This window comes from Dermochelys coriacea, chromosome 25 (assembly GCF_009764565.3).
Source record: "Dermochelys coriacea isolate rDerCor1 chromosome 25, rDerCor1.pri.v4, whole genome shotgun sequence".
Lineage (NCBI taxonomy): Eukaryota > Metazoa > Chordata > Testudines > Dermochelyidae > Dermochelys > Dermochelys coriacea.
In genome coordinates, this window is record NC_050092.1 from 3,310,561 (window position 1) to 3,334,212 (window position 23,652).

Consider the following 23,652-nt stretch of genomic DNA (forward strand, 5'->3'; position numbering starts at 1 on the left):
GTCAATGGGAGCTGCAGGTGCTCACCTGAAAATCAGGCCTTTAAATATTTACTCAGATTGCTACTTTAGTTACCTGATTTCTAGTCAGTGCTACACATTGGAGCTGCCAATCCCGCTCTCTCTCTCCTGCTGTGCTCGTGTGGGTCAATTTTTGGCATTGGTTGTAGAATCTGAGTAAGCTCTTGGCTCTGGTTATTGTTTACCCTGAGAATGAAGCACAGATAAGAGAAAAAACTTTGTAAAGTATACTCATGGATTTAATAGCCTGTGATGCATATAAGCTATGCAAATATAGCATCTCTTTCCCCCCCCCCCCCCCCCGCAAGCTACTCACCTACCACTTGTCTCTGTACCTTTCGACAATCCCAATGCTCTTGGTACAGCTCTGAATGCTGCCACTGAGTGTATGCGCCTCATCAACTCTTTGAAATCTCACCTTAAAATCCATCTAACTCTTGTTTATACTTGAATTTTTCTCCCTTTGCTAACTGTTAAGTAATACTGTGCAGATTTAGTGGTTGTAGAATTAAAACAAATATTAGAAAAGCTGCTATAAATGTCTTGGGCGAGGTGGGTTATTGTGTGTGCATCTCCCCAGTGCTCCATTGATTGGCTTCTAGGTACAATTTGTAAAGTCCTGAATGTGTATCAGTGCTCTACCCACCTGACCACACTGGACAGACTCAGAAGACCTGGGTTCTAAATTCCTGATGCTGCCACTAGCCTGCTGGAAGACCTTGGGCAAGTCCCTTCTTCTCCCCGTGCCTCAGTGTCCCATCTGTAAAATGGGGATAATGATGCTGAAAGTAAAGTAAAGTACTTTGAGATCTGATGAAAAGCACTATGTAAAAGCTAGATGTTACTGAGCACAGTAGAAGAGCTGATTATTACTTACATAGGGGTGGATCCCAGGGATCACCCCTCTGTCACTCATTAGCTAGGATAGGTTACAGTTTGCTAAGTCGCTCTTGGTTTCTGGAGTTAAACGCCACAGTTGGCAGCAGGGAGGATCCTATGTGCCAGCCCCTGATCTCTAGAGCAGTGTTCAGTCAATTTTTGTTTGGTCCAGCTGTGTCAGACTTTGAGTAATAAGGTTGGGTGCGGGGTGGGGGTGGGCGGGTCATTGTTTGTAGGCACCCGGATACCGTGATGGGCCCTTGTTTAAATGTCTAACAATAATTATAATTTTCTATAAAGAGTTGGCTCTGGGAGTATGATAGCCATTCTCAAACCTCCAAAATCAGCACCTAGTGGGAAATTAAACTTCTGGACAGGCTAACTCCTTATTTCATTGCACAAATAAATATCCAGTCCTCTCTGGGACAGGAAATGCTCTGTTATGGTTAGAACAAGGGCCTGGGGGTCGAGCCCCTGCCCTCTATCCCCAACTCTTACTTGCTATGTGACTTCAGTTACGTAACCTGTCTGTGCCACTGTTGGTCAGTGTTTAAAATGGGGTTAATTACCCACAGCATGCGGTGGGATTGCAACAGTTTAATTCATGTTTGTAGTGAGTTTTGAGGTCATTGGGTGGAAGATGAAAAATGTAACATTAACTACATGTGTGGATTAATGGTAGTCAGAATGGCTGGAGTCTGCTGTAGAAATGTCCAAGACTATATAGATCTTTATAGAAAGAAATAAAGGCATCCAGTTGGTCCTGTCCGGATGGTGCTCTAACAGCTTGGGTAATTGGAAGGAAATATAGCAATACTTTGCTGTAGTCTGAATAGATTCACTCCCTTTGCTGTAAACTTCAGTGTTGCTAAATTGTCAAGTGCTGCAGCATAGACTTATACCACTGATGCGGTGTTCCTCCATGAGAGACTGCCTTGGGTCATTACAAATTGTGCCTAGATGAGTCATGTCTAAAGCCATGGTGCTGTTTTTTAATGGTGTCACAGAAGCAGAACGCTCAAGCTCCCCCCAAATGTACATGGTGAGTCCACTGAAAGTTGTTGGCGCCTGTGACGCTTCTCAATCACCGTAGGTAGTAGGCAGCTGCAGAGTCATTAAAGCAGCACTCCAAGGCAGAGACATTTATAGGTGGATGGGACTGCAGAGAAACACTGCCTTGAATTTTACAATGCGCAGTTGGCTTGATGTGTAGAGCTCTGCTGCTGATTCTGGAAGGAGCAGATGGAGAAAAGACTGGGTAGAAAAAGAGATGGGACAGAAGGGCTATCGTTTTAGTGTTGGCACTCAGACCGCACTTTACGCACTTTTGCTACATTTCTGGAGGAAACTGCTACAATTACAGCAATTCACCTGGCTTGGTGAATCAATTGTTCATAAACAGCAGCTTGCTAAAGTGAAGTGTCTCCCCATGAACACAACACTGGTGATTCATTATCCACTCTGCTTGCTGGCTTTCAGATGGAGTATAAGGGGTTGGCTTTGAGCTCTAAAGCCCAAATGGCCTGGTACTTTATCTGAATGGGGTATTTAAAGACTGATCTGTCTGACTAGTATTTGATACACATCCCCACATTGCCCACAAACATCAATGCAGTTCTACTCCCGTTACCCTGTGAGGTGGGGAAGTATCGCCAGTTTTCAAATGGGGAACTGAGGCACTGAAATTAAGTAACTAATTGTTTTGGGAGAGTTCGCTGGCCTTCATTAGACAGGGGGTCAGAGGATCATGATGGTCCCTTCTGGCTTTTACACAGGGAGTCTGATGGAGTTGGGAAACAAACCTAGATCTGAGTCCCAATCCAGTGTCTTAACCCAAGACCATCCTTCCTCCCAGTATGTCAAGATCCACAGTCCTGTGTGCGATAAACAAACTCGCTGGCTATCAACTCACCTCTCATCCTGAGGGATGTATAATTTAGTGTTTAAAGCTTGCTGGTGCCAGATACATCTGTATGCACTCTGCAGATCTTTACACAGGAATAAATGCAGACCATTGCATTCCTTATAACCACAGCACTTTAATCCTGACTGCACCACTGTGCCTCTTTTCTTCCTTCTGCTAGCGTAGCTTTTCTTTACCACTTTGACCTGGAAACTTCTCTTTCCCAGGCCCCATCATTATCAGGACAGCCTGGAGTTGGCCAAGGAAAGAAGATAGGTCATCGAGGAGTTGATGCTTCTGGCGAAACTACCTACAAAAAGGTTCCATCTCTTAATTGATTTCTGGAGGGTAGTAGCCACACATACAAATGGGAGGTTGAGAATAGAATAGAGACCAAATATGTATGAACAGATCATACAAACTGTAAGAAATAAATGGAGAATACAGGTGTGCGATTGGCTAACTAATTTGATTAGATTTCCCTGCAGTGTATTGTGCTGACCTTACACACTACAAGAATTTCACAACTGTCATTCTATAGAAACCTGAGGCACTCTATAGTGTTGTTCTCTTACAAAGCAGCCAATATCTGAGACCTGCCACAAAGCATCAGCATGATCACAGAGCAGCAAGGATACCTATATTTGGGGGCTGTTGCTGTAACTTATGGTGAATGTGCATTGAATACTCTCTTCCTTCTGCTAGACCACTTCGAGCACTCTGAAGGGGGCCATCCAGCTGGGTATTGGTTACACAGTGGGGAACCTGAGCTCCAAGCCAGAGAGAGATGTCCTGATGCAGGATTTTTACGTGGTGGAGAGCATTTTCTTTCCCAGGTAAGTGGACAAGTAAAACAAAATGCAGAGGCTGGCTGTTTCCTTTCATCATGCTGATTTAAAGGAGCTTCATTCTAAGCAGAAAGGTGGGCCCTCAGGATTTCAAGTGTGCACCTATTTCTTACCAGCATATTACTGGAAGCATTAGAATCCATGGTGCTGCAGCTCAAGAGATGGGGTTAGATTTACTATGGGCTGTGATGTATCTGCTTACTGGACTTGTTAACCTTGAAGCTTTCGTTGCCGTTATAATTGTCGTCCTTTTTAACCTACCTATGTGGAATTTTCACCTCCAGATGTTGCATTATCTTTGTACTGAGGAAACCCCCTCGGCCAACAATATTCATTGGACCACTTCAGCTTTTGCATGGCTGAGCTGTTAATGTGCAGGGCTTACAGAAACTAGAGTCTATATGTATATATGTCTAGCCTTGCAAACTTCTATTTGCTCTTCCCAAGGAGTGAGTGTTTCCTTGCCAGATGGTTAAAATATTAGATCTTTTTTGCTAGTGTCTTGATGAGATCAGGCAAAATCTTTGTGCCTAGGCTGGTGGCTTCTTGGAATGCCTTTTTGCAAAGCTCAATTTTCCTTTTTTTTCATATCTATCAACTGGCTGGGTGTAAATGTGCAAGTACGCGAGGTGTTAATGTGAAATAACATGCCTGCTCTTTTTGTATCCTTTTCATGCAGTGAAGGAAGTAATCTCACTCCAGCTCACCATTACCCTGACTTCAGGTTCAAAACCTATGCACCCGTGGCTTTTCGGTACTTCCGGGAGCTCTTTGGAATTCGTCCAGATGATTATTTGGTATGTATGGAGTTCTTTATTTCTCTGTGGTTAGTACTAGGTATGAATGGGCTTGAATAGAACTGCTTTATTTGAAAGATGGGGGAATGCCATACCACAGATGATATGTGACGAGTCAGCTGCACAGGATTAGGGGGTTTCCTTGGATTTTTATTAAATTCAGTCTCCATCTAATAGCTGAGGGAAACTGAGGCATGGAATCAAGTGATAGGGTCAGTATCACATGGGGAGTTGAAGTCAAATTTGAGGAGAGAACATAAAGAAAGCCAAACATTCCCCACCTAATATTTGGTAGCTAGAGACTGAGGTACAGTACTGGGATTAGAGAGAATCTCTGATCCCGTACATCAAGCAGATCCCAAATGTGAGGCAGTCTGTGGTGGTGCTTCTCTTCTTGTACAGTCTGTGAGAGAGACCAGCTGGAAGAATGGGTCTGAGAGTCTTCTGGTGTTTCTGCTTCAGTTTGCCGAGTCCATTCCCAGCAAATTAGGTCTATTGGGGCATCTTCTGTTAAAGGAAGAGTGGAATAATCTACTGTCATGGAGTCTTTAAAGTGTATTTGGTTAAAATGATATGGTGGGGTTCCATGTCTGTTACTCACTTGACAACACAACAAATTTACTCTGTCTACAAGAAAAAAAGACGAGTATTCTAAACTCCCTTGGGACCTCAGGGAAGATGTTTTCTGCCTCGTGCATCATCCCCAGTAATAAAGATTTAACAATCCGAGAGTAGTTAACACTTGGTAATGTGAAAATCAGAATAGACTCCAACTTGCTCTCCTAGAGCCGAAATGGCTCATCAGATCTAACCAGTATTCTCCCATAAGGTCACTGATCGGATTTGGAATAGACTAAGGCCATGTCTGCACATGGGTGCTGGAGTGACACAGCTATGGCGCTGCTGTATCACCATAGTGTAGCTGCCTCCTACTGTGACAAAGGGGTTTTCCCGTCGCTGTAGTTAATTCACCTCTCCGAGAGGTGTACTAGGGGATGGAAGAATTCTTCTGTCTACCTAGTCATGCCCACACTAGGGGATAGATCAGCTTAACTGCAATGTCCTTTGTGAACTTTTCCTACCCCTGAGCAACGTCAGTTTAAAACTGAAGTGTAGGTCAGGCCGCAGTTAAAGTTGGCTCCTGTGTGTAAGTGGTTGCACCTCATCTTGCTGATAGCAAGGCAAAGTTTGTTGGAGGCAGGAGCAGATCATCTTAAGAAGGTGCCATTTTTATGTAACCACTTTGCCCATATCTGCAGTTAGTCAGAAATGAGGACTGAAAACATACCAGCAGAAATGAGCCTGTATGATGGGGCTGCTTGACAACAACAGAAATCCCCATCTGTGCCATCTGGGATAATGCTTGCTGATTTGATAGTGGTTACAAACTTGGGGGAGGGAGAGATCCTGCCTGAATTCCAAAGGTCACAGATCTGATTTGCAGCCACTGCTTCCCCTTTCTCTAGCCCACTATGGCAGTGAATTCTTTTTAATTATGCATGAGATAATTAAGTTGATAAAGTCTTGGATTGTTAATCCATGCAGTGCTGTAAATTGTTTTCAGCATGTAATGATAGCATTTAATTTATTGCTCTGATTATGTCCCCTCTGCCTTACCTTCTTCAAATATCAGCTCCTACATAATGTTGCCCTAACCCCTTTTGTCTGACATATGCAAATATTTTTGGACATTTGCATTTGTATCCACACAACACCTCCGCCTCCCTGCTCTGCTCTGGGAACTTGCTGTTTAGATTTCTAGTCCCTGCTCTGTGCTCCAGGATTGGGTTCTGAATACAGGGAAGCATAATTACCACATGCCTACTGATACATGAGTTCTCTGGGGGTGGTTTCCCACCTTTTAGTTGCTACACTGGGGGCGTGAGGGACGCCTCTGCAAACCATGTATCTTTAATGTTTGAGCACATGGGAGAGCTCTAGTCTTGGGAACAGGCAGTGCGTTTTGTTCCTCTCTGAAACTGCGACATGCAGAACGCTGAACAAGCTGGCTTGTCTCTTTAAATCTGATCTTTCTTTCTACGCGCCCACTAACACACTGAGGGAAAGAACCCTATATGTGGTGGTGGTACAGGGCACAAAACATAAAAAGATTTGATGTTATGCAGCCTGGATTTACTGAGGGCAGGCAGATTAGCTTGATTCTGTGAGCAGTCAGGGCACTCTGTACAGTAATATATGTATCTCTTTGTAAGCTGTCTTCCACTCAATGCTTTGTGAGACTAACTCCAGTTTAAGGTTTACAATTTCTGTACTGCTTAATATCCCAGACCTCTTGGTCTAGATTCCATGGGGTGGTGACTTAGGAATGCCTTGCAGATGTATTATTTTGATCCTAGCTTATCATGTGGTGTATGAATGACATCTTATTTTTTTCTTTCCTTCCTAGTATTCGTTATGTAACGAGCCTCTGATCGAGTTGTCGAACCCTGGTGCCAGCGGCTCCCTCTTCTATGTCACCCGTGATGACGAGTTCATCATAAAAACTGTGATGCACAAGGAAGCGGAATTCTTACAGAAACTTCTCCCTGGCTACTACATGGTGGGTATCAGGACGTTGGTTTGTGGGAGAAATGTACAGCTTGCCTTTCCACAGCACCACAAAGGGTGGTGTTTTTGGTAACCCAGCAGGGCTTCCTTTGCCTGCCTGCCCAGCACACATGACAAAATGAACAGCCTATTGTGAAGCCTGATGTGGAAACAAAATTCAACACACTTAAAACCTGGAGACAGCTGTGCCATGTCCTGACAAGTATTTGCACCCTCCTCCAGCTTTACTGAGGTTGTATCCCAGGATAGCAGATTATCATGGCTTAACTGTTGGAGGCCTTAAGGGATGAAACTTTCTCCTCCCCTTTGTCTCCTATCAGATGCTCTTCGGTTTGTGAAGGCAGCTCTATGGCAGACTGGGTCTGTTGCTGCCCTGCTATTGTGCAGCACCCAAGCATGTTTGTTTTGGGAGTACCCATCCCTACTATTTCCCGAATTTCCCTTGTGTGTGCCCCGCTTATTGACAGGCCCTAGTATCAGTCTGTAAGCTGAAGCTTTTGCCTGTATCAGCCCGTGGCTGCAGCTTGGTATTTTCTAACCTACCCCAGACTGTGGGCTGCTCTACAGTGCAGCAGCATGGTGGGTTAGCATGGCAGTGCACTGGGGCTCAGCAGGGACTTGCTAGGAGGAGAAAACAAGAACCAGAACAGGAGCCCACTGTAGCATGGAAGGTGGGTCCCCCCAGTGGCAGGAAGTGTCTCCTCGTACACAGATGCATCTTAGGGTCCAATTCCAGATAAAAAACTGTGTTCAAAGAACCTGAAGCCTGCAAAGGGGAAGCACTGTGCTATGGATATGCCAGAGCTAAGGTTACCTACACGACCTTCACTCTGCCCCTTGTACATGTGCATCGTACTAGTCTTTAGTTACCTGATGAGCTATTTTTCCTCAGGGTCCCTGCCTCACTCGGAGCACTGGACTGGGACTGGAGAGACCTGAATTCTATTTCTGGCTATCCCACTGGCCTGCCGGGTGACCTTGGCCAAGCCATTTCTGCTCCCAGTGCCTCAGTTTCCCCATGTGTAAAATGGATGTGATGATACTTACCTCCCTTTGTAAAGTGCTTTGAGAGTTACTGAAGAAAGGAGCTGGATAAGAGCTAGGAATTATTATTCAGAAGCACTTCAGGCACCTAGGCTCCAGACTGTAACTGAAAGTCAATGGCTCACTTTTGAAAATGGGATTTAAACAGCTACATCACTTAAGAGCTTTTGAAAATTTTACTCCCTCTCCGAGCATGTGAAACATGCTAGGCAGCGCTCCTAGGATTAGGACATCGCAAATGAAAGTAGTAACTAGACTCTTCTTGTCCCAGGAGCTTTAGATGGTTGGATAATAAAAATAATTATATAGGCTCAAACATGACTTCTCGCCCTGTTGTAAAGCGCTTGTGCTGTTGTCCAATATGTTGTAAAGTTACACTGTGCTAATTGCTACGAGGGTCTCCCTGCTGCTGTCGGAAACTCATCTGAGGTGTAAAATGACCTGAGACAGACAAGACACCGGGATGGTTGGTGCTGAGTTGCTCTAATTCTGGAAAGTGGAGTTCTGCTTTCAGCTGCTGGCTGGCAGTGGCAGCTTTGTATGGCACTGTATCAACTGATATGCTTATAAAGAAAACTCACTCATGGGTCTAGTTAGAAAAGATGAGATGAAGGGCATTAAATTTTCATACACTTGCTGTGCTTCTGCTTTCCTTTGTTTTGAAATCTGGCAGGTTCATCTCTTCTCTCATCTAGCATGCATAGCTCTTTTTGCTTCCTTTTAAAAGCCTCCCAGCGCTGAACAAGCAAACCGCGTTTGATATCGTTCCTAATAACATGATTGCCTAAAATGGGCCTGACGTTGGGGTGGGTTAACTGATCTCCCTGGCAGATTGTTTTATAAATTGACTTTCTGTTAAAGGTAAGCTGAGTTGATAGGGTATCCTGCTGGAGAGGCTTCATAGAGATGTTGTAATAAATGTTATGCCATTGGTTTGTTCTGAGCTAGGGAACAGTTCATAGTTGTAAGATCTTCAATTGGATGAGGATATTTGATATTTTAAAACTTTTTTTAAATTCCCACTAACTAGTTGGGGTTTTTTTTGGGGGTGGGGGGTATGATTAGGTTTCCCTTTCCTTAGCTGCAGTTTGTGGGGAAATCTGTCAGAGAGATGTGCAAAATCTTATTTTCTATAGGCAAGTCAAGGCATAGCAATCTTTCCAGTTTGTAAAGCCAGGTCCTAGATGGAGCCATTCAAATGGTTAGTTGAAGTTTGTTTGGGATCTTTCTCCTGCAAAGCTGTCAAGGTAAAAATAAATTCTGGATACGCAAATGCTAATCTGCGAACCCTTCCGAAAGCCAATCTGAGCTTGGGTTCTGCACTAAACAAAGCAGAAGTTGTTTTTCACAAAGGCTCTTTCTAACCTGCCCCTTCTGCCTTCCTTGCCCCACTGCAGAACCTGAACCAGAACCCACGGACCTTGCTGCCAAAGTTCTATGGACTGTACTGCGTTCAGTCGGGAGGCAAGAACATTCGGGTGGTGGTGATGAACAATATCCTGCCCCGGGTGGTGAAAATGCACCTGAAATTTGACCTGAAAGGTTCGACCTACAAACGCCGGGCATCCAAGAAGGAGAAGGAGAAATCCAGCCCCACTTTCAAGGACCTGGACTTCATGCAGGACATGCCAGAAGGTCTAATGCTGGACACAGACACCTTCAGTGCGCTGGTGAAAACACTTCAGCGAGACTGCTTGGTAAGGGCAAGGTAAACCTAGAAAGCTAGACTAACAAACTGTGTAGGTCTCTAGCTCTCAGGCAGCTGTAATCAAGATGGAGTATTCCATGCTTTTGTTAGCTCATTAATTTGTAAACCCAAAGCCAGCTGTCTCCACCCCAGTTCTCAGCTCACCCAAAAGCAGAGTGCAGTGGTTAGGTACTTCGCTAGTTTCTGAGAACATTCATTAATGTCCTATGAAATGTCATAAAACCAAATGACACTTGACTCCCAGGGACACAGCTTGCCATGTGCTGCGGAATTATTGGTTTTTCCTATCACATTTGTTCATTTATTCTCCAGTTCACACAATTCAGTCATCCAGAACGGGGTCATTGGGGTGAATTCGTGAACGAGCTTCTGCTGTAAGTGTGCAACAGGTGATGAACAGAGCTGGCCCCTTGTAAACTCTTTGCCATCCCACAACCCTCTTAAAAGACCAATGGTAAGGGTGTCTGAGGTCCGTTAGACCAAGCCCAAAGTATGTTGTGTTGAAACAAAGGGTAATTAACTCTGACGCTCTCTTATGCTGCTGCTAAGGAGTTGCTGGCATGAGTTTTGTGTAACTAAGATGGACTGTCCCATGCTTTTGGGTCTGCCTTTGAAGTAGCATATGAGAACTTACTGGATTGACTGACTTTTTGTCTGATTTGTTCTTGAACTCAATACTAACCTATAGGTGTTGGAAAGCTTTAAAATCATGGACTACAGCCTGCTGCTCGGGGTGCATAACATAGACCAGCAAGAACGGGAGCAGCAAACTGAGGGAGCCCAGAGCACATCTGATGAGAAGCGTCCCGTTGGGCAGAAGGCACTTTACTCCACAGCCATGGAGTCCATCCAGGGTGGGGCTGCCCGGGGGGAGTCCATAGATACAGATGACACGTAGGTGAAAACCTGGTTCTCTTGTACTGCTGTAATGGGAGTGGGTGGAAGCAAAAAGCCAAAGTAGTAAATCCCTAAAGGTTGCCACCCTGTGTCGTTGACTTGAACTATCTGCGTGACCCATCTGCCAAAAGGAAAATGGAGCGCAGCCGCTGATGTAGTGTAGCATGGAGTAGTTTGTTGTGAAATGTGGTCATTGTCATTCTGAAACACTTATCAATTCCCATTTGGTTATTTACAATGGTCAGGACCATGAATTGCACCCCATCCAGTAGGTAACTGGGCCCTGTACCAGCCTGTAGGCACAGCACTGGTCTTGGGAGGAGAGATGGGGGCAGGCTTAGCTCAGGAGTGTGGTGATGCAGTGGGGCTACACACTAGCCTAGCCCGTGGAGTTTGGAGATCAGTTTCTGCTTGGGTCATGAGTCTATCACTTGCTTCCTGTGGAATCCTAGCATGCCAGTGTGGTTTGAGGATTTGACATGCTTAGCAGCACCTGGCCTCTGCTCAGGAGAGATCCAGGCTTTGGCATGTTGGGATTTGACAGGGAGGATTGGAAGTGCACAGGTGGAGCAGTGGGCGGGGGAAGCTTGCCCAGTGCTTGCTGCACTCTGCCTTATCTGTAGTTCTTGAGCTGCATGTGGCTCTAGCAGCATTTTGTGTTTATGGCTCGGTGGATTGGCCTTACTAACAAATGGTGGGGTTGCTATGTTTGTCTGATGACATCTGTGTGCTGAGAGACCAGCTGCTCCATTTTGAGCAGTTAGGATTCTGCACAGTTAAAGAGCCAGGAAATACTCTGGTGTTTCCATTCTCTCAAATATCTCTTAATTCCAGTGGACAGCCTGATGCCCAGATGTCAGCTTACCAAGTGCTGATACTAATTGTGCTGTAAATTCAAGATGGGTATTAATGGGTGGAAGTGGGGGGCGGTTTGAAAACAAACTTGTGCTTAAAGATTTGGGCCAAGCTTCTGCTTTTATATGCACGCAACTCCCACTGACTGCATCCAGGACTTATGCCATCTATATTCGTGTGCAGTCTGGCTCTTACAATATAATAGGGGTTTATACCCTAGGGTTTTCAAAGCGTTTTGCCTGAAAAGAGCACTCCTAAGATTTACCTCACCACTGCTGTAGGGAGCAGCGTGTGTGTGTGTGTGTGTGTGTGTGTGTGTAGTGGGAGCTAACACCCAGACTATATTTTTGGGAGAAGGGAATGTTTGCCCGGATGCCCCCTTGAAGTCCCATAGGCGTCTTAATGTCCTCCTAGGCTGCCACTAGCGACTGGCAGAAAGCTGCTAGCTTAGTGTATCTGAAGGGTGCATTTCACATGTGGTACTGCAGCTGGTTCTTTACCTCTAGCTTCTAAATATGAACCCATGTCCTACTATAGGACAGGAACCCTGGGGTGCTCTGGCCCAGGGAGGAGAAAGCAATCACCTGATTCATAATAAACCTTAGCACTGTATATGATCAAGTGCTGTACAGAGGTTGACTCATAGAACACCACCTTCCATTCAGTCAGAAAACTGCACAACTCCACAGGTACTGTATCTTATAATGAAAGCTGTTGCACCAGAGTCAACCTGATTAACCACAAGATTGTCCCCCTGATAATGTGGATATCTGTCTTTCCACTCTGACATACAGCACAAGTATCCTAGCGCATCTCTGTGTTAGTGTGACAATGTTTTCTTTTCTTCAGAATGGGAGGAATCCCAGCCGTGAATGGCAAAGGAGAGCGCCTCCTGCTTCACGTAGGAATAATAGATATCCTTCAGTCCTACAGGTAAGGGGGCTTGAGCATCCTCTGACCCCTCAGCTTCTATAAAACCTGGTTTTAATACTGTATGGAGAGAGATTAAAGCCTGCCTTTGAGACGACGGTCTCCGAGAGCAAGTTTCCCAATCTGACTCACGTTTATCAATGCATATTTGAAAGCTGTGAGTTTTTATCTTGCTAATTTTGAAGATTTTCATCTCAGCCAGTGGTGCTGAATCTGCTTTTCTTAAAGAAAAGTCTCCCCTTTCTGGAAGGGCAGTACCGTGTATAGGGGAGTAGTTCTTGTGCTCTTCCCCTCCTCCTCCTCCCACCTTCAATATTTCCAGGGAGTGTTGACCTTCCAGCTGCTGAGACCTAGAAACCTCAGCTTCAGAGGCATCAGCACAGCTGTCTTGGAGAGAGGAAAACTATGCTCCGAGAATGGGAAGGAATATTAGCAGCTGACTGTCCTCTGATGTGGGAGGGTGTGAAAGGTGGTCTGTCCAGGGCGAGGAGGGCAAACCTGTGTCCAACACACACACACACACACACTCTCTCTCTCTCTCTCTCTCTCTCTCTCTCTCTCTCTCTCTCAAAATTAGGTTCATCAAGAAGCTAGAACACACTTGGAAGGCCCTTGTCCATGATGGGGTGAGTATTCAACACACACAGCCTTGTGTGAGAAATGTTGTCAGCAAGCTGTGGTCTGCAGGGTTACTTACGTTGCTTTCTTGTATGCAGTTTGGTGCCATTTACTTTGCTGTTTGTAGTCTCTCGGCAGGTACAACTTAAATCCAATGGAAAGGAGGAATTCTTCACACCTATAGGCTTGTGGCGGTAGAGTGTTACTTCCATTCAAGTTTCCTTAGCTCGGCCCACTTCCTCAAATGTTTAGCTGTCATACTACAAGCTTCTGTCCTCTGTCTCTCTATTGTACCTTTGTACTAGCACAGATATATTTTGTATTTCCACCTGGGTGAATTATCTACTAACGAGGAGTCACTTTCTACTTGTTGTCCTCTGATATTCCAATGTGTTGTGCTGCTACAAAATTGACTTCAGGTGGGACTTGCTCATCAGAAGCACACATACTGACTCCTATAAAATGCCTTTGCCTCATTTACAGAAGCCGATGGTTACGGAAGCAGAATAGAACAGAACATCAAAGCTATCTAAGACCATTTCAGCTTTAGTACATAAAATGAACTGCATGGTACAACTAAAATGCAGTGATGCTGTATTACTGAATTTTGGTGACCATGTCCAACTGTGCTTTGAACATCAACAAACAAAGCCGGGGGACCCTCTTGTATGAAATCAGGCCATTTGCTTCCTCCAAAAATCTAGGTACCCTCTAAGCAGAAGAATCACCAGCCCAGCATAATACACTGAGAACCTCATCAAAATGCAGTCAAATCGAAGGACATGCTCAAGCGTATTTATACTGTTAAAATGGAAAGTCTTACCTGAAATGATCTGCTTAAGGTGCTGTCAACATTAAATGTTGGAATAAAGAAGACTCACTGGGCGCTGCTGATAAGGTGATGGTTTTTAAGCATAAAATTGATCACCTCTCTTGTTTCTAGGACACGGTGTCAGTGCACAGACCCAGCTTTTACGCAGAGAGATTCTTCAAATTCATGACCAACACAGTGTTCCGAAAGAATTCCTGTAAGTGTATGCAGACTCACTATTCTGAGGCACCCGCTGGACCACCTCCCTTTGAGATGGGCAGGAAACCTCCCCCACCCCATGTCCCCAGACCCTGCTAGGAGGGAAGACCTTGACTGCATGCTCTACCATACTAAAATAGCCCTGCTGCTTCCATTGTAGCAGAGGAAGTGCATTCCCCCCCCCCCCCCCGTTGATTTCCCTGCTCCCACTCCTTTGCATTTGTAAAAAGTTTTAAAAGCATGAGTGTTTTGAGTTCTCCTGATACCTGTATGTATAATCACTTTTGCATAGTTCTCTTGGTGCCCTTGTGTCAGTGTAAAGTGGTTCTCAAACGTTTGTACTGGTGACCCCTTTCTATAGTAAGCCTCGGAGTGCGACCACCCCCATAAATGAAAAACACTTTTTTATATATTTAACACCATTATAAATGCTGGAGGCAAAGTGGGGGTTGGGGTGGTGACTGACATCTCGTGACCCACCATGTAATAACCTTGCGACTCCCTGAGGGGTCCCGACCCCCAGTTGGAGAACTCCAGGTATACAGAGTTCTTAAAGCAGCTATGTAGGAATCAGAGAATGCCATGCCTCAAGACATCAGTGAGAGCATATGACTGGCAAATGCTTGCCAAGAGGAACTCGCGTTTCTCCTGTCAACCTTCCTTATGTGAGCTAACTATGTGGGGAAATTGGGCTCTCCCCACAGCAGTCCAAGCCTAAGCTAGGAAATTGCATTGGCCTGGAAGCTGGAGCTCACTGCAGTTTGGAGCTGACCACGCTTCCTAACCGAAGTGCCTGATTCAGAGCTGGAAGCTCTTTAGGCAAACGGTATCAACAGCCCACAGCTAGGCCTTCCTGGAGATGGAGCCCTTCTGTTGCGTGTTGTGGGGGTGTTCATCCAAGGGGTGGGATGGTTTCTCTAGTCAGTGAGTGTGGCTCGTGGTCTCATCTCCTTAACTCTTCTGACTGCAGCTCTGAAATCGTCTCCATCTAAGAAAGGACGTAGTGCCTTGTTAGCTGTCAAAATGCCTGGTCCAACAGCTGCGTTTTCAGCTAGCCAGATCCCCTCGGAGAAGGATGAAGCCCAGTATAATCTCCGAGCCGCCAGGAGTTACCCCACATTGGATGACGAAGGTAATGGTTGTGGTGGGTTTGGCTGCCCTGTGGCGATTCTCTCCCCCTAGGCATGTAGCTGTTCCTTAGCATCCTCTCCTGTACTCTTTCAGTTTCCCCCACTGTGCACCAAATACGCACCTGGATCAACAGCTCTTCATTCCATTTCTTGCTGTGCTTTGCAGGTGCTAAACTTGCCTTCCCCCCCGTCCTGGTTAACATAATATTGCTCTGGCATGGTATTAGAGAACTCGTATATGGTTAAGCAGCGCCAGCAGCTCTGAAGAGGGTGGAGTCCCTTCCCTGCACTTCTGGAGAGAGCCAGCACCTTGGGGGTTCTGTGTAAAAATGGTCACTGACGTCACTGCTGCAAGGTGCCCACTGCCAGTTGGCACTCGCAGTGATGACAGGGACAGTCCAGACACCATGGAAACACTATTGGCTTGTTGACCATCTCGCTGTTAGTGAGAAGAGAATTGGGGATACATGGGGATGTGGAACCCAATTCCGTTGGTGCTCAGGTACCACTGTACAGTACAAGACTTGGCCTTTGCCAGGAGAAAGCTGGGTCCGATTCTCCACAGTCTTGCATCACTTACATCTGTGCCATCTTTACCAGTTCTGAATGGTAAAAGGCAGTAGCCAGCTGGGTCCAAAGACGTGACATCTTTACAGCGTAGTTGGGTGAAACACTGAGGGCTCCGTTCATCGTCTGAGCACATGTGGGTATTGATCTAACAGTCTGAGCCCAAAGCCAGCTTGGGGTACGAGCGAGGAAGCTTTCAGTGGTGTTAAATCCCCAGTGGCCTTGGGCCCATATTGCAATGACACGTTTCAGTCAGGAGGCTCTGTGCTGGTGGAGTTGGGAGTGAAGCTCCTTGGTAGGGCTGTTCTGAGGAAAGCTGCTGAGCCCTCATCTAGCTCAAGCCAGCGCTGTTGGTCACTTTTATGACCACCCTCAAACACCTCCACAGGTGCACAGCATTTAAGACTGCCCACTACCCGTGGGGTGTGGATCCCAGTGGTGGTGCTGCAGACTGACATGGCTTCAGCAGCTGGCTGGAGACAGGCCAGTGTTGCTTGTATTTAACTCATTCAGCCTGTTCTTTTCCTGTCATCTTTCTGCTCTTGGTCTTCGGCATAGCAGGAAGGCCAGACCTTCTACCCTGCACTCCTCCTTCCTTCGAAGAAGCAACCACAGCCTCCATAGCAACGACGCTCTCTTCAACATCACTCTCTGTTCCTGAGCGGTCTCCCTCAGAGACCTCTGAGCAGCCCAGGTACAGGTAAGGACAGTGTTCTTAATCTGGTTATCCTAGAGTAGCTGACTGGGGTTAGCCTCTGCCCTACAAATCAGCAGTGTGTGCTGTGCTCTGCCATGAAGTGCTACCAGCTGGTTTTAATTAAACCACTCCCGGGAGTGAGGAACATGCTTTCGGGATTCATTATTGCTGTCAAGTAGAACAGCCCTCTCAGGGAAGGCGTGGTTGTTGTGGTGTGTGTTTGTTTTTTTTTTTTTTGTTTTTTTTTTAAATCGCCACTCAGATAAACTTGGTTTTTGGTTTGTCTCCGCAGGAGGCGCGCACACTCCTCAGGGCAGGATGGCAGGTAAGACATCCTTTCATGCTTTAGAAACTGTTGTCCAGAAATCCCCCTCAACTGACTGGGCTGAGTAAAAACAACCATGGTGCCAAGGCCTGTACACCACTTCAAGCCTATTTTGAGGACTTAAGTGGGATTTCAGTGGTGCATAGACTTTGTGCTGGGTCCCTTCTGTGGAGACGAGTGAATTTCTCCCTCTGTAATCTTAAATAATAATAGTCCCCAGCTCTTATCTACCAGTTCTCATCAGTAGATCTCAAAGCACTTTACAACGGAGGTCAGTATCATAACCCCATCTTACAGATGTGGAAACTGAGGCCCCAGGAGGTGAATGGACTTGCCCAAGATCACCCTGAAGTTAGTGGCAGAGCTGGGAGTAGAGCCCTGGTCTCCCACATCCTGGTCTAGTGCTCTAGTCACTGAAAAGCAGGCATATCCCTCTTGCATGCAATCCATTGCCTCCATAAAGTGGTGCTGGATTCTCTGATTTTCAAGAGATACTGAGCACCCCAGCTCCCACTGATGTCCGCTGGGAGCTGTGCTCACTCTCAGCATTTCTGGGAGTTCATCCCTCTGTTCTTCCAGTGATGTATGGTGGGGAGCTTGTGGTAAAGTGCGCAGAATTCCCCTGTTCCTTAGAGCATATCTTTACTCTAAGATCTTTCTTTGGATGCTAATATTCTAGAATATACTGGAATTTTCTCACACCGATAACACTGGCAGCAGTGTCTGCATGCTGGAACAGAGGAATCTGAGTCAGGACTCCTGAGTTGTGTTGCCAGCTCTGCCCCAAACTTGCTGTGATCTCTTGAGCAAGTCAAAGGCCACCGTTGCCAAATACGGCCTCTGATCCTGGGTCCTTCAGGTTTTGGGTGCCCGATGCTCCATAGGAAGAGCCAGTCTGGATCAGACCTGAGGATCATCCAGCCCAGTGTTTTCACTGACAGTTGACAGCAACCAGTGCGCAACACGTCAGAGGAAGGTGTAAGAATTCCCCCTGTGGGTCTCATCCTGGTCTCTAATAGCTAGATTGGCTTGGTCCAGAGCACAAGGGTTTATCAATCTCTCCCCAAATTTGTCACAGGTTTCAGAGTAGCAGCCGTGTTAGTCTGTATTCGCAAAAAGAAAAGGAGGACTTATGGCACCTTAGAGACTAACAAATTTATTAGAGCATAAGCTTTCGTGAGCTACAGCTCACTTCATCGGATGCATTTGGTGGAAAAAAAAAAGTTTTTGTGTTTTTTTTTGTTTTTTTTTTTTTTCCCACCAAATGCATCCGATGAAGTGAGCTGTAGCTCACGAAAGCTTATGCTCTAATAAATTTGTTAGTCTCTAAGGTGCCACAAGTACTCCTTTTCTTTTTTCCCAAATTTGTCGTCATTCATTCGAACAACTCTGGCTATTTTTGTTCTCTGTATAAATGTCCAGTCCCACTTGCAATCTTGTCTTTGGTCTCACTAGTGGCCCAGGGCCTGCTTTTCCAGGTGCTGTGTACCCACACCCACAGCTGAAGTAAGGGGGAGCTACTGGGTATTCAACCCCTCTGAAAATCGTAGTGGAGCTGTCTAATGACTTGGCACCTAAAAACTAACAACCCCGGAGGGAAACGCTTTTGAAAATGTGGGCCCTTACCTCTGTGCCTCACTTTCCCCATCAATGGGACTGATGCCTAAATACATTATTCATAAAGGGGCTGAGGCTTAATGTTTGCGTGGAGAGCCCTTTGAGATCCTCTAAAAGTGCTGCAAGTACACATTTATTAATACATGAATCTAAGTGAATTTAAAATACTTGCTCAGAAAACAAAAGGGACCGTACCCAGTTTGTTGAGGTTCTCTGTGTGCAGTATCTGGAGAATTCCCTCTGGGATTTTTAAAGAGCCATGGCTACAAGAAACAACAAAGCTCCCAAGCTGAGTCCCATAGAACTATATGAGAGCTCCCCCTGCTGGCTATGCAGTGTGCACAAGCACTGTCAAGTGAGCAAACGGGGGGAGTTTGCGATACCTAGATATCTCTTACAAACCCAGGACACTGTAAATAACTCTCTTCCTGAGCTGATTGTGTCCTCCACTTAGCAAACATTGACCCCTTGCACAAAGACCATTGAACAAATAATCTATTCTAAGGCCATGTCTATTCTTCAGGGACTATAGCAACATAGCTATGCGAGCATAAATCTGTATTGTAGATGCAGCCTGTAGCAACAGAAGGGGCTTTTCCATCATGGTGGGACCACTTCCTCCCCAAGTGATAGTAGCTAAATCAGTGGAAAGCATTCTTCCATCGACCTAGCTGCAGCTACACCATAGCTTCGGTGCTCATGGCTGTGTGTGGGGAGGGGATGTTTATTTGTTTTAGGTTGTTGTTTTTTTTTCTCCATACCCGTGAGCTGTGTAACTATGTGTAGACCAGGCCTAAGCCTCTCTAAAATAAGCAGTCACTTAAATAATATTATGAGCTGCATGAAACCTCATTATGGGTTGAGTTAAAACCTTATTGAGATTGATAGGTGTGAGTGCATCCTTCAATTAGCATATCTGTAAGGATAAGCCCACACCTAGGACAAAAAGAGTGTGTGAACCCCCAGGAGGTTTTTGCTGGTGTTTTGTGGGGCAGGGGAAAGCAGAACACTGGGGACAGAGAAACACAGACAGCAGGAAGGAGCAGCTAAAAGTACCATGTCTGACCCTGGAAGAAACTTGGGCAGAGGGATTTGGGTCGCGGTGCAGGCTGAAAAGAATGTTCTTGGTGCTGTATGAAAAGAAACTGTTTCCTGGTATTTGATTCCTTCTGTGTTCAGAGACACAGGACTTTATATATTCTCTACAAAGAAACACTTGACTATCACCAATTGCTGTTCCCAACTGGAATGTCCCCATCACCGCACACTGTGACTAGCCACTTAGATTGAAAAGGAGCAATGGTACCATAATATATGAAATGGCAGACAATCCACAGAGACGCAGCTCTCCTTTGGGTTACAGGTGTATAATCTAGTCTGGACTGTGTCATTCACCTTTAGTATCTGTGAACATCTTTGCATGGCAGGAAACACAGAAGTGGGCAAGGAGCTTCAGCATACCTGAGCCCTGGTCTACACTAGGCGTTGAGGTTGAATTTAGCAGCGTTAAATTGATGTAACCCTGCACCCGTCCACATGACAAAGCCCTTTTTTTCAACTTAAAGGGCTCTTAAAATCGATTTCCTTACTTCACCCCCGACAAGGGGATTAGCGCTGAAATCGGTTTTGCTGGGTCGAATTTGCGGTACTGTGGACGCAATTAGATGTTATTGGCCTCCGGGAGCTATCCCAGAGTACTCCATTGTGACTGCTCTGGACAGCACTCTCAATTCAGATGCACTGACCAGGTAGACAGGAAAAGGCCCTTGAACTTTTGAATTTCAATTTCCTGTTTGGCCAGTGTGGCAAGCTGCAGGTGACCATGCAGAGCTCATCAGCAGAGGTGACCATGATGGAGTCCCAGAATCGCAAAAGAGCTCCAGCATGGATCGAACAGGAGGTACGGGATCTGATCTCTGTATGGGGAGAGGAATCCATGCTATCAGAACTACGTTCCAGTTTTCGAAATGCCAAAACATTTGTCAAAATCTCCCAGGGCCTGAAGACAGAGGCCATAACAGGGACCCGAAGCAGTGCCACGTGAAACTTAAGGAGCTGAGGCAAGCCTACCAGAAAACCCGAGAGGCCAACAGCCGCTTCGGGTCAGAGCCCCAAACATGCCGCTTCTATGATGAGCTGCGTGCCATATTAGGGGGTTCAGCCACCACTACCCCAGCCATGTTGTTTGACTTCTTCAATGGAGATGGAGGCAACACGGAAGCAGGTTTTGGGGACGAGGAAGACGATGATGATGAGGTTGTAGATAGCTCACAGCAAACAAGCAGAGAAACCCAACAGCCAGGAACTGTTTCTCATGCTGGACCTGGAGCCAGTACTCCCTGAACCCACCCAAGGCTGCCTCCCGGACCCACCAGGCGGAGAAGGGACCTCTGGTGAGTGTACCTTTTTAAAATACTATACAAGGTTTAAAAGCCAGCATGTTTAATGATTGATTTTGCCCTGGCATTCATGGCTCTCCTGGGTATACTCCCAAAGCCTTTGCAAAAGGTTTCTGGGGAGGGCAGCCTTATTCCATCCACCATGGTAGGACACTTTATCACTCCACGCCAGTAGCACGTACTCGGGAATCATTGTAGAACAAAGCATTGCAGTGTATATTTGCTGGCGATAAAAACAACATCCATTCTTTATCTCTCTGTATTATCCTCAGGAGAGTGATATCATTCATGGTTACCTAGTTGAAATTGGGTGCTTTTCTTAATGGGACATTCAGAGGTGCCCGTTCCTGCTGGGCTGTTTGCCTATGGCTGAACAGAAATGTTCCCCGCTGTTAGCCACGCGGTGGGGGGAGGCAAAATGCGACCTTGTAACGAAAACACATGTGCTATGTTTGTAATGTTAACAGCAAGGTTTACCGTGAAAGAGTGTACCCATTGTTCTATAAAATGTCTTTTCAAATACCACTGTCCCTTTTTTTTTTTTCTCCACCAGCTGCATATGTTTCAAGGATCACAGGCTCTTCTCCTTCCCAGAGGCGAGCGAAGATTAGAAGGCCAAAAAAACACTCGTGATGAAATGTTCTCTGAGCTCATGCTGTCCTCCCACACTGACAGAGCACAGACGAATGCATGGAGGCAGACAATGTCAGAGTGCAGGAAAGCACAAAATGACCGGGAGGAGAGGTGGCGGGTTGAAGAGAGTAAGTGGCGGGCTGAAGAGAGGGCTGAAGCTGAAAGGTGGCGGCAGCCTGATGAGAGGAGGCAGGATTCAATGCTGAGGCTGCTGGAGGATCAAACTAATATGCTCCAGCGTATGGTTGAGCTTCAGGATAGGCAGCAGGAGCACAGACCGCCACTACAGCCCCTGTGTAACCAACCACCCTCCTCCCCAAGTTCCATAGCCTCCTCACCCAGACGCCCAAGAACGTGGTGGGGAGGCCTCCAGCCACTCCACCCCAGAGGATTGCCCAAGTAACAGAAGGCTGGCATTCAAAAAGTTTTAAAGTGTTGTATGGCCTTGTCCTTCCCTTCTCCATCACCCCTTCTGGGCTACCTTGGTAATTATCCCCCTATTTGTGTGATGAATTAATAAAGAATGCATGAATGTGAAGCAACAATGATTTTATTGTCTCTGCAAGCGGTGATCAAAGGGAGGTAGGGAGGGTGGTTTGCTTACAGGAAAGTAGAGTGAACCAAGGGGCGGGGGGTTTCATCAAAGAGAAACAAACAGAACTTTCACACTGTAGCCTGGCCAGTCATGAAACTGGTTTTCAAAGCTTCTCTGATGCGCACCACACCCTCCTGTGCTCTTCTAACCGCCCTGGTGTCTGGCTGTGCGTAACCAGCAGCCAGGTGATTTGCCTCAACCACCCACCCCGCCATAAATGTCTCCCCCTTACTCTCACAGACATTGTGGAGCACACAGCAAGCAGTAATAACAGTGGGAATATTGGTTTTGCTGAGGTCTCACGAAGTCAGTAAACTGCGCCAGTGCGCTTTTAAACGTCCAAATGCACATTCTACCACCATTCTGCACTTGCTCAGCCTGTAGTTGAACAGCTCCTGACTACTCTCCAGGGTGCCTGTGTATGGCTTCATGAGCCATGGCATTAAGGGGTAGGGCTGGGTCCCCAAGGATAACTATAGGCATTTCAACATCCCCAACGGTTATTTTTCTGGTCTGGGAATAAAGTCCCTTCCTGCAGCGTTTGAAACAGACCAGAGTTCCTGAAGATGCAAGCGTCATGTACCTTTCCCGGCCATCCCATGTTGATGTTGGTGAAACGTCCCTTGTGATCCACCAGTGTTTGCAGCACTATTGAAAAGTACCCCTTGCGGTTTATGTACTCGCCGGCTTGGTGCTCCGATGCCAAGATAGGGATATGGGTTCTGTCTATGGCCCCACCACAGTTAGGGAATCTCATTGCAGCAAAGCCATCCACTATGACCTGCACATTTCCCAAGGTCACTACCCTTGATATCAGCAGATCTTTGATTGCGTTGGCTACTTGTATCACAGCAGTCCCCACAGTAGAATTGCCCACTCCAAATTGATTCCCGACTGACCGGTAGCTGTCTGGCGTTGCAAGCTTCCACAGGGCTATTACCACTCGCTTCTCAACTGTGAGGGCTGCTCTCATCTTGGTATTCTTGCACCTCAGGGCAGGGGAAAGCAAGTTACAAAGTTCCATGAAAGTGCCCTTACGCATGTGAAAGTTTTGAAGCCACTGGGAATTGTCCCAGACCTGCAACACTATGCAGTCCCACCAGTCTGTGCTTGTTTCCCGGGCCCAGAATCGGCGTTCCACCGCATGAACCTGCCCCATTAGCACCATGATGCCCACATTGCCAGGGCACGTGCTGTGAGAGAAGTCTGTGTCCATGTCCTCATCACTCTCGTAATCGCGCTGATGTTGCCTACTCGCCCGGTTTCGCTTTGCCAGGTTCTGGTGCTGCATATTCTGCTGGATAATGTGTGTGGTGTTTAATGTGCTCCTAATTGCCAAAGTGATCTGAGCGGGCTCCATGCTTGCCGTGGTATGGTGTCTGCACAGAAAAAAGGTGCGGAACGATTGTCTGCTGTTGCCCTGACGGAGGGAGGGGCGACTGACAACATGGCTTACAGGGAATTAATATCAACAAAGGGGGTGGCTTTGCGAGAAACTGAATGGCTGCCTCAAGGATAGAACTCAAAACCTCAAGGACAGAACTCAAAACTGGGTTTAGCAGGCTGTTGATTTCACGGAGGGAGGGAGGGAGGA

At 46.4% G+C, this 23,652-nt stretch overlaps 1 protein-coding gene across 9 annotated transcripts in view; it reads left to right on the forward strand.

The window, feature by feature from the left end:
* Window positions 1-23,652, forward strand: part of PIP5K1C (phosphatidylinositol-4-phosphate 5-kinase type 1 gamma) — a 77,132-nt gene that overhangs the window by 40,782 nt on the left and 12,698 nt on the right. For 5 of the 9 annotated variants that reach the window (XM_038383760.2, XM_038383764.2, XM_038383762.2 and 2 more), the window contains 12 exons: window positions 3,028-3,120; window positions 3,506-3,636; window positions 4,328-4,445; window positions 6,853-7,005; window positions 9,455-9,754; window positions 10,454-10,659; window positions 12,367-12,450; window positions 13,025-13,073; window positions 14,009-14,093; window positions 15,066-15,227; window positions 16,351-16,492; window positions 16,782-16,814. In XM_038383760.2, coding sequence (XP_038239688.1) covers window positions 3,028-3,120; window positions 3,506-3,636; window positions 4,328-4,445; window positions 6,853-7,005; window positions 9,455-9,754; window positions 10,454-10,659; window positions 12,367-12,450; window positions 13,025-13,073; window positions 14,009-14,093; window positions 15,066-15,227; window positions 16,351-16,492; window positions 16,782-16,814 — 1,556 coding nt within the window. Of the gene's footprint in view, window positions 1-3,027; window positions 3,121-3,505; window positions 3,637-4,327; window positions 4,446-6,852; window positions 7,006-9,454; window positions 9,755-10,453; window positions 10,660-12,366; window positions 12,451-13,024; window positions 13,074-14,008; window positions 14,094-15,065; window positions 15,228-16,350; window positions 16,493-16,781; window positions 16,815-20,232; window positions 20,290-23,652 lie in introns of those variants that run through there. The other 4 variants (XM_038383761.2, XM_038383763.2, XM_043502817.1 and 1 more) reach the window with 2 other exon arrangements.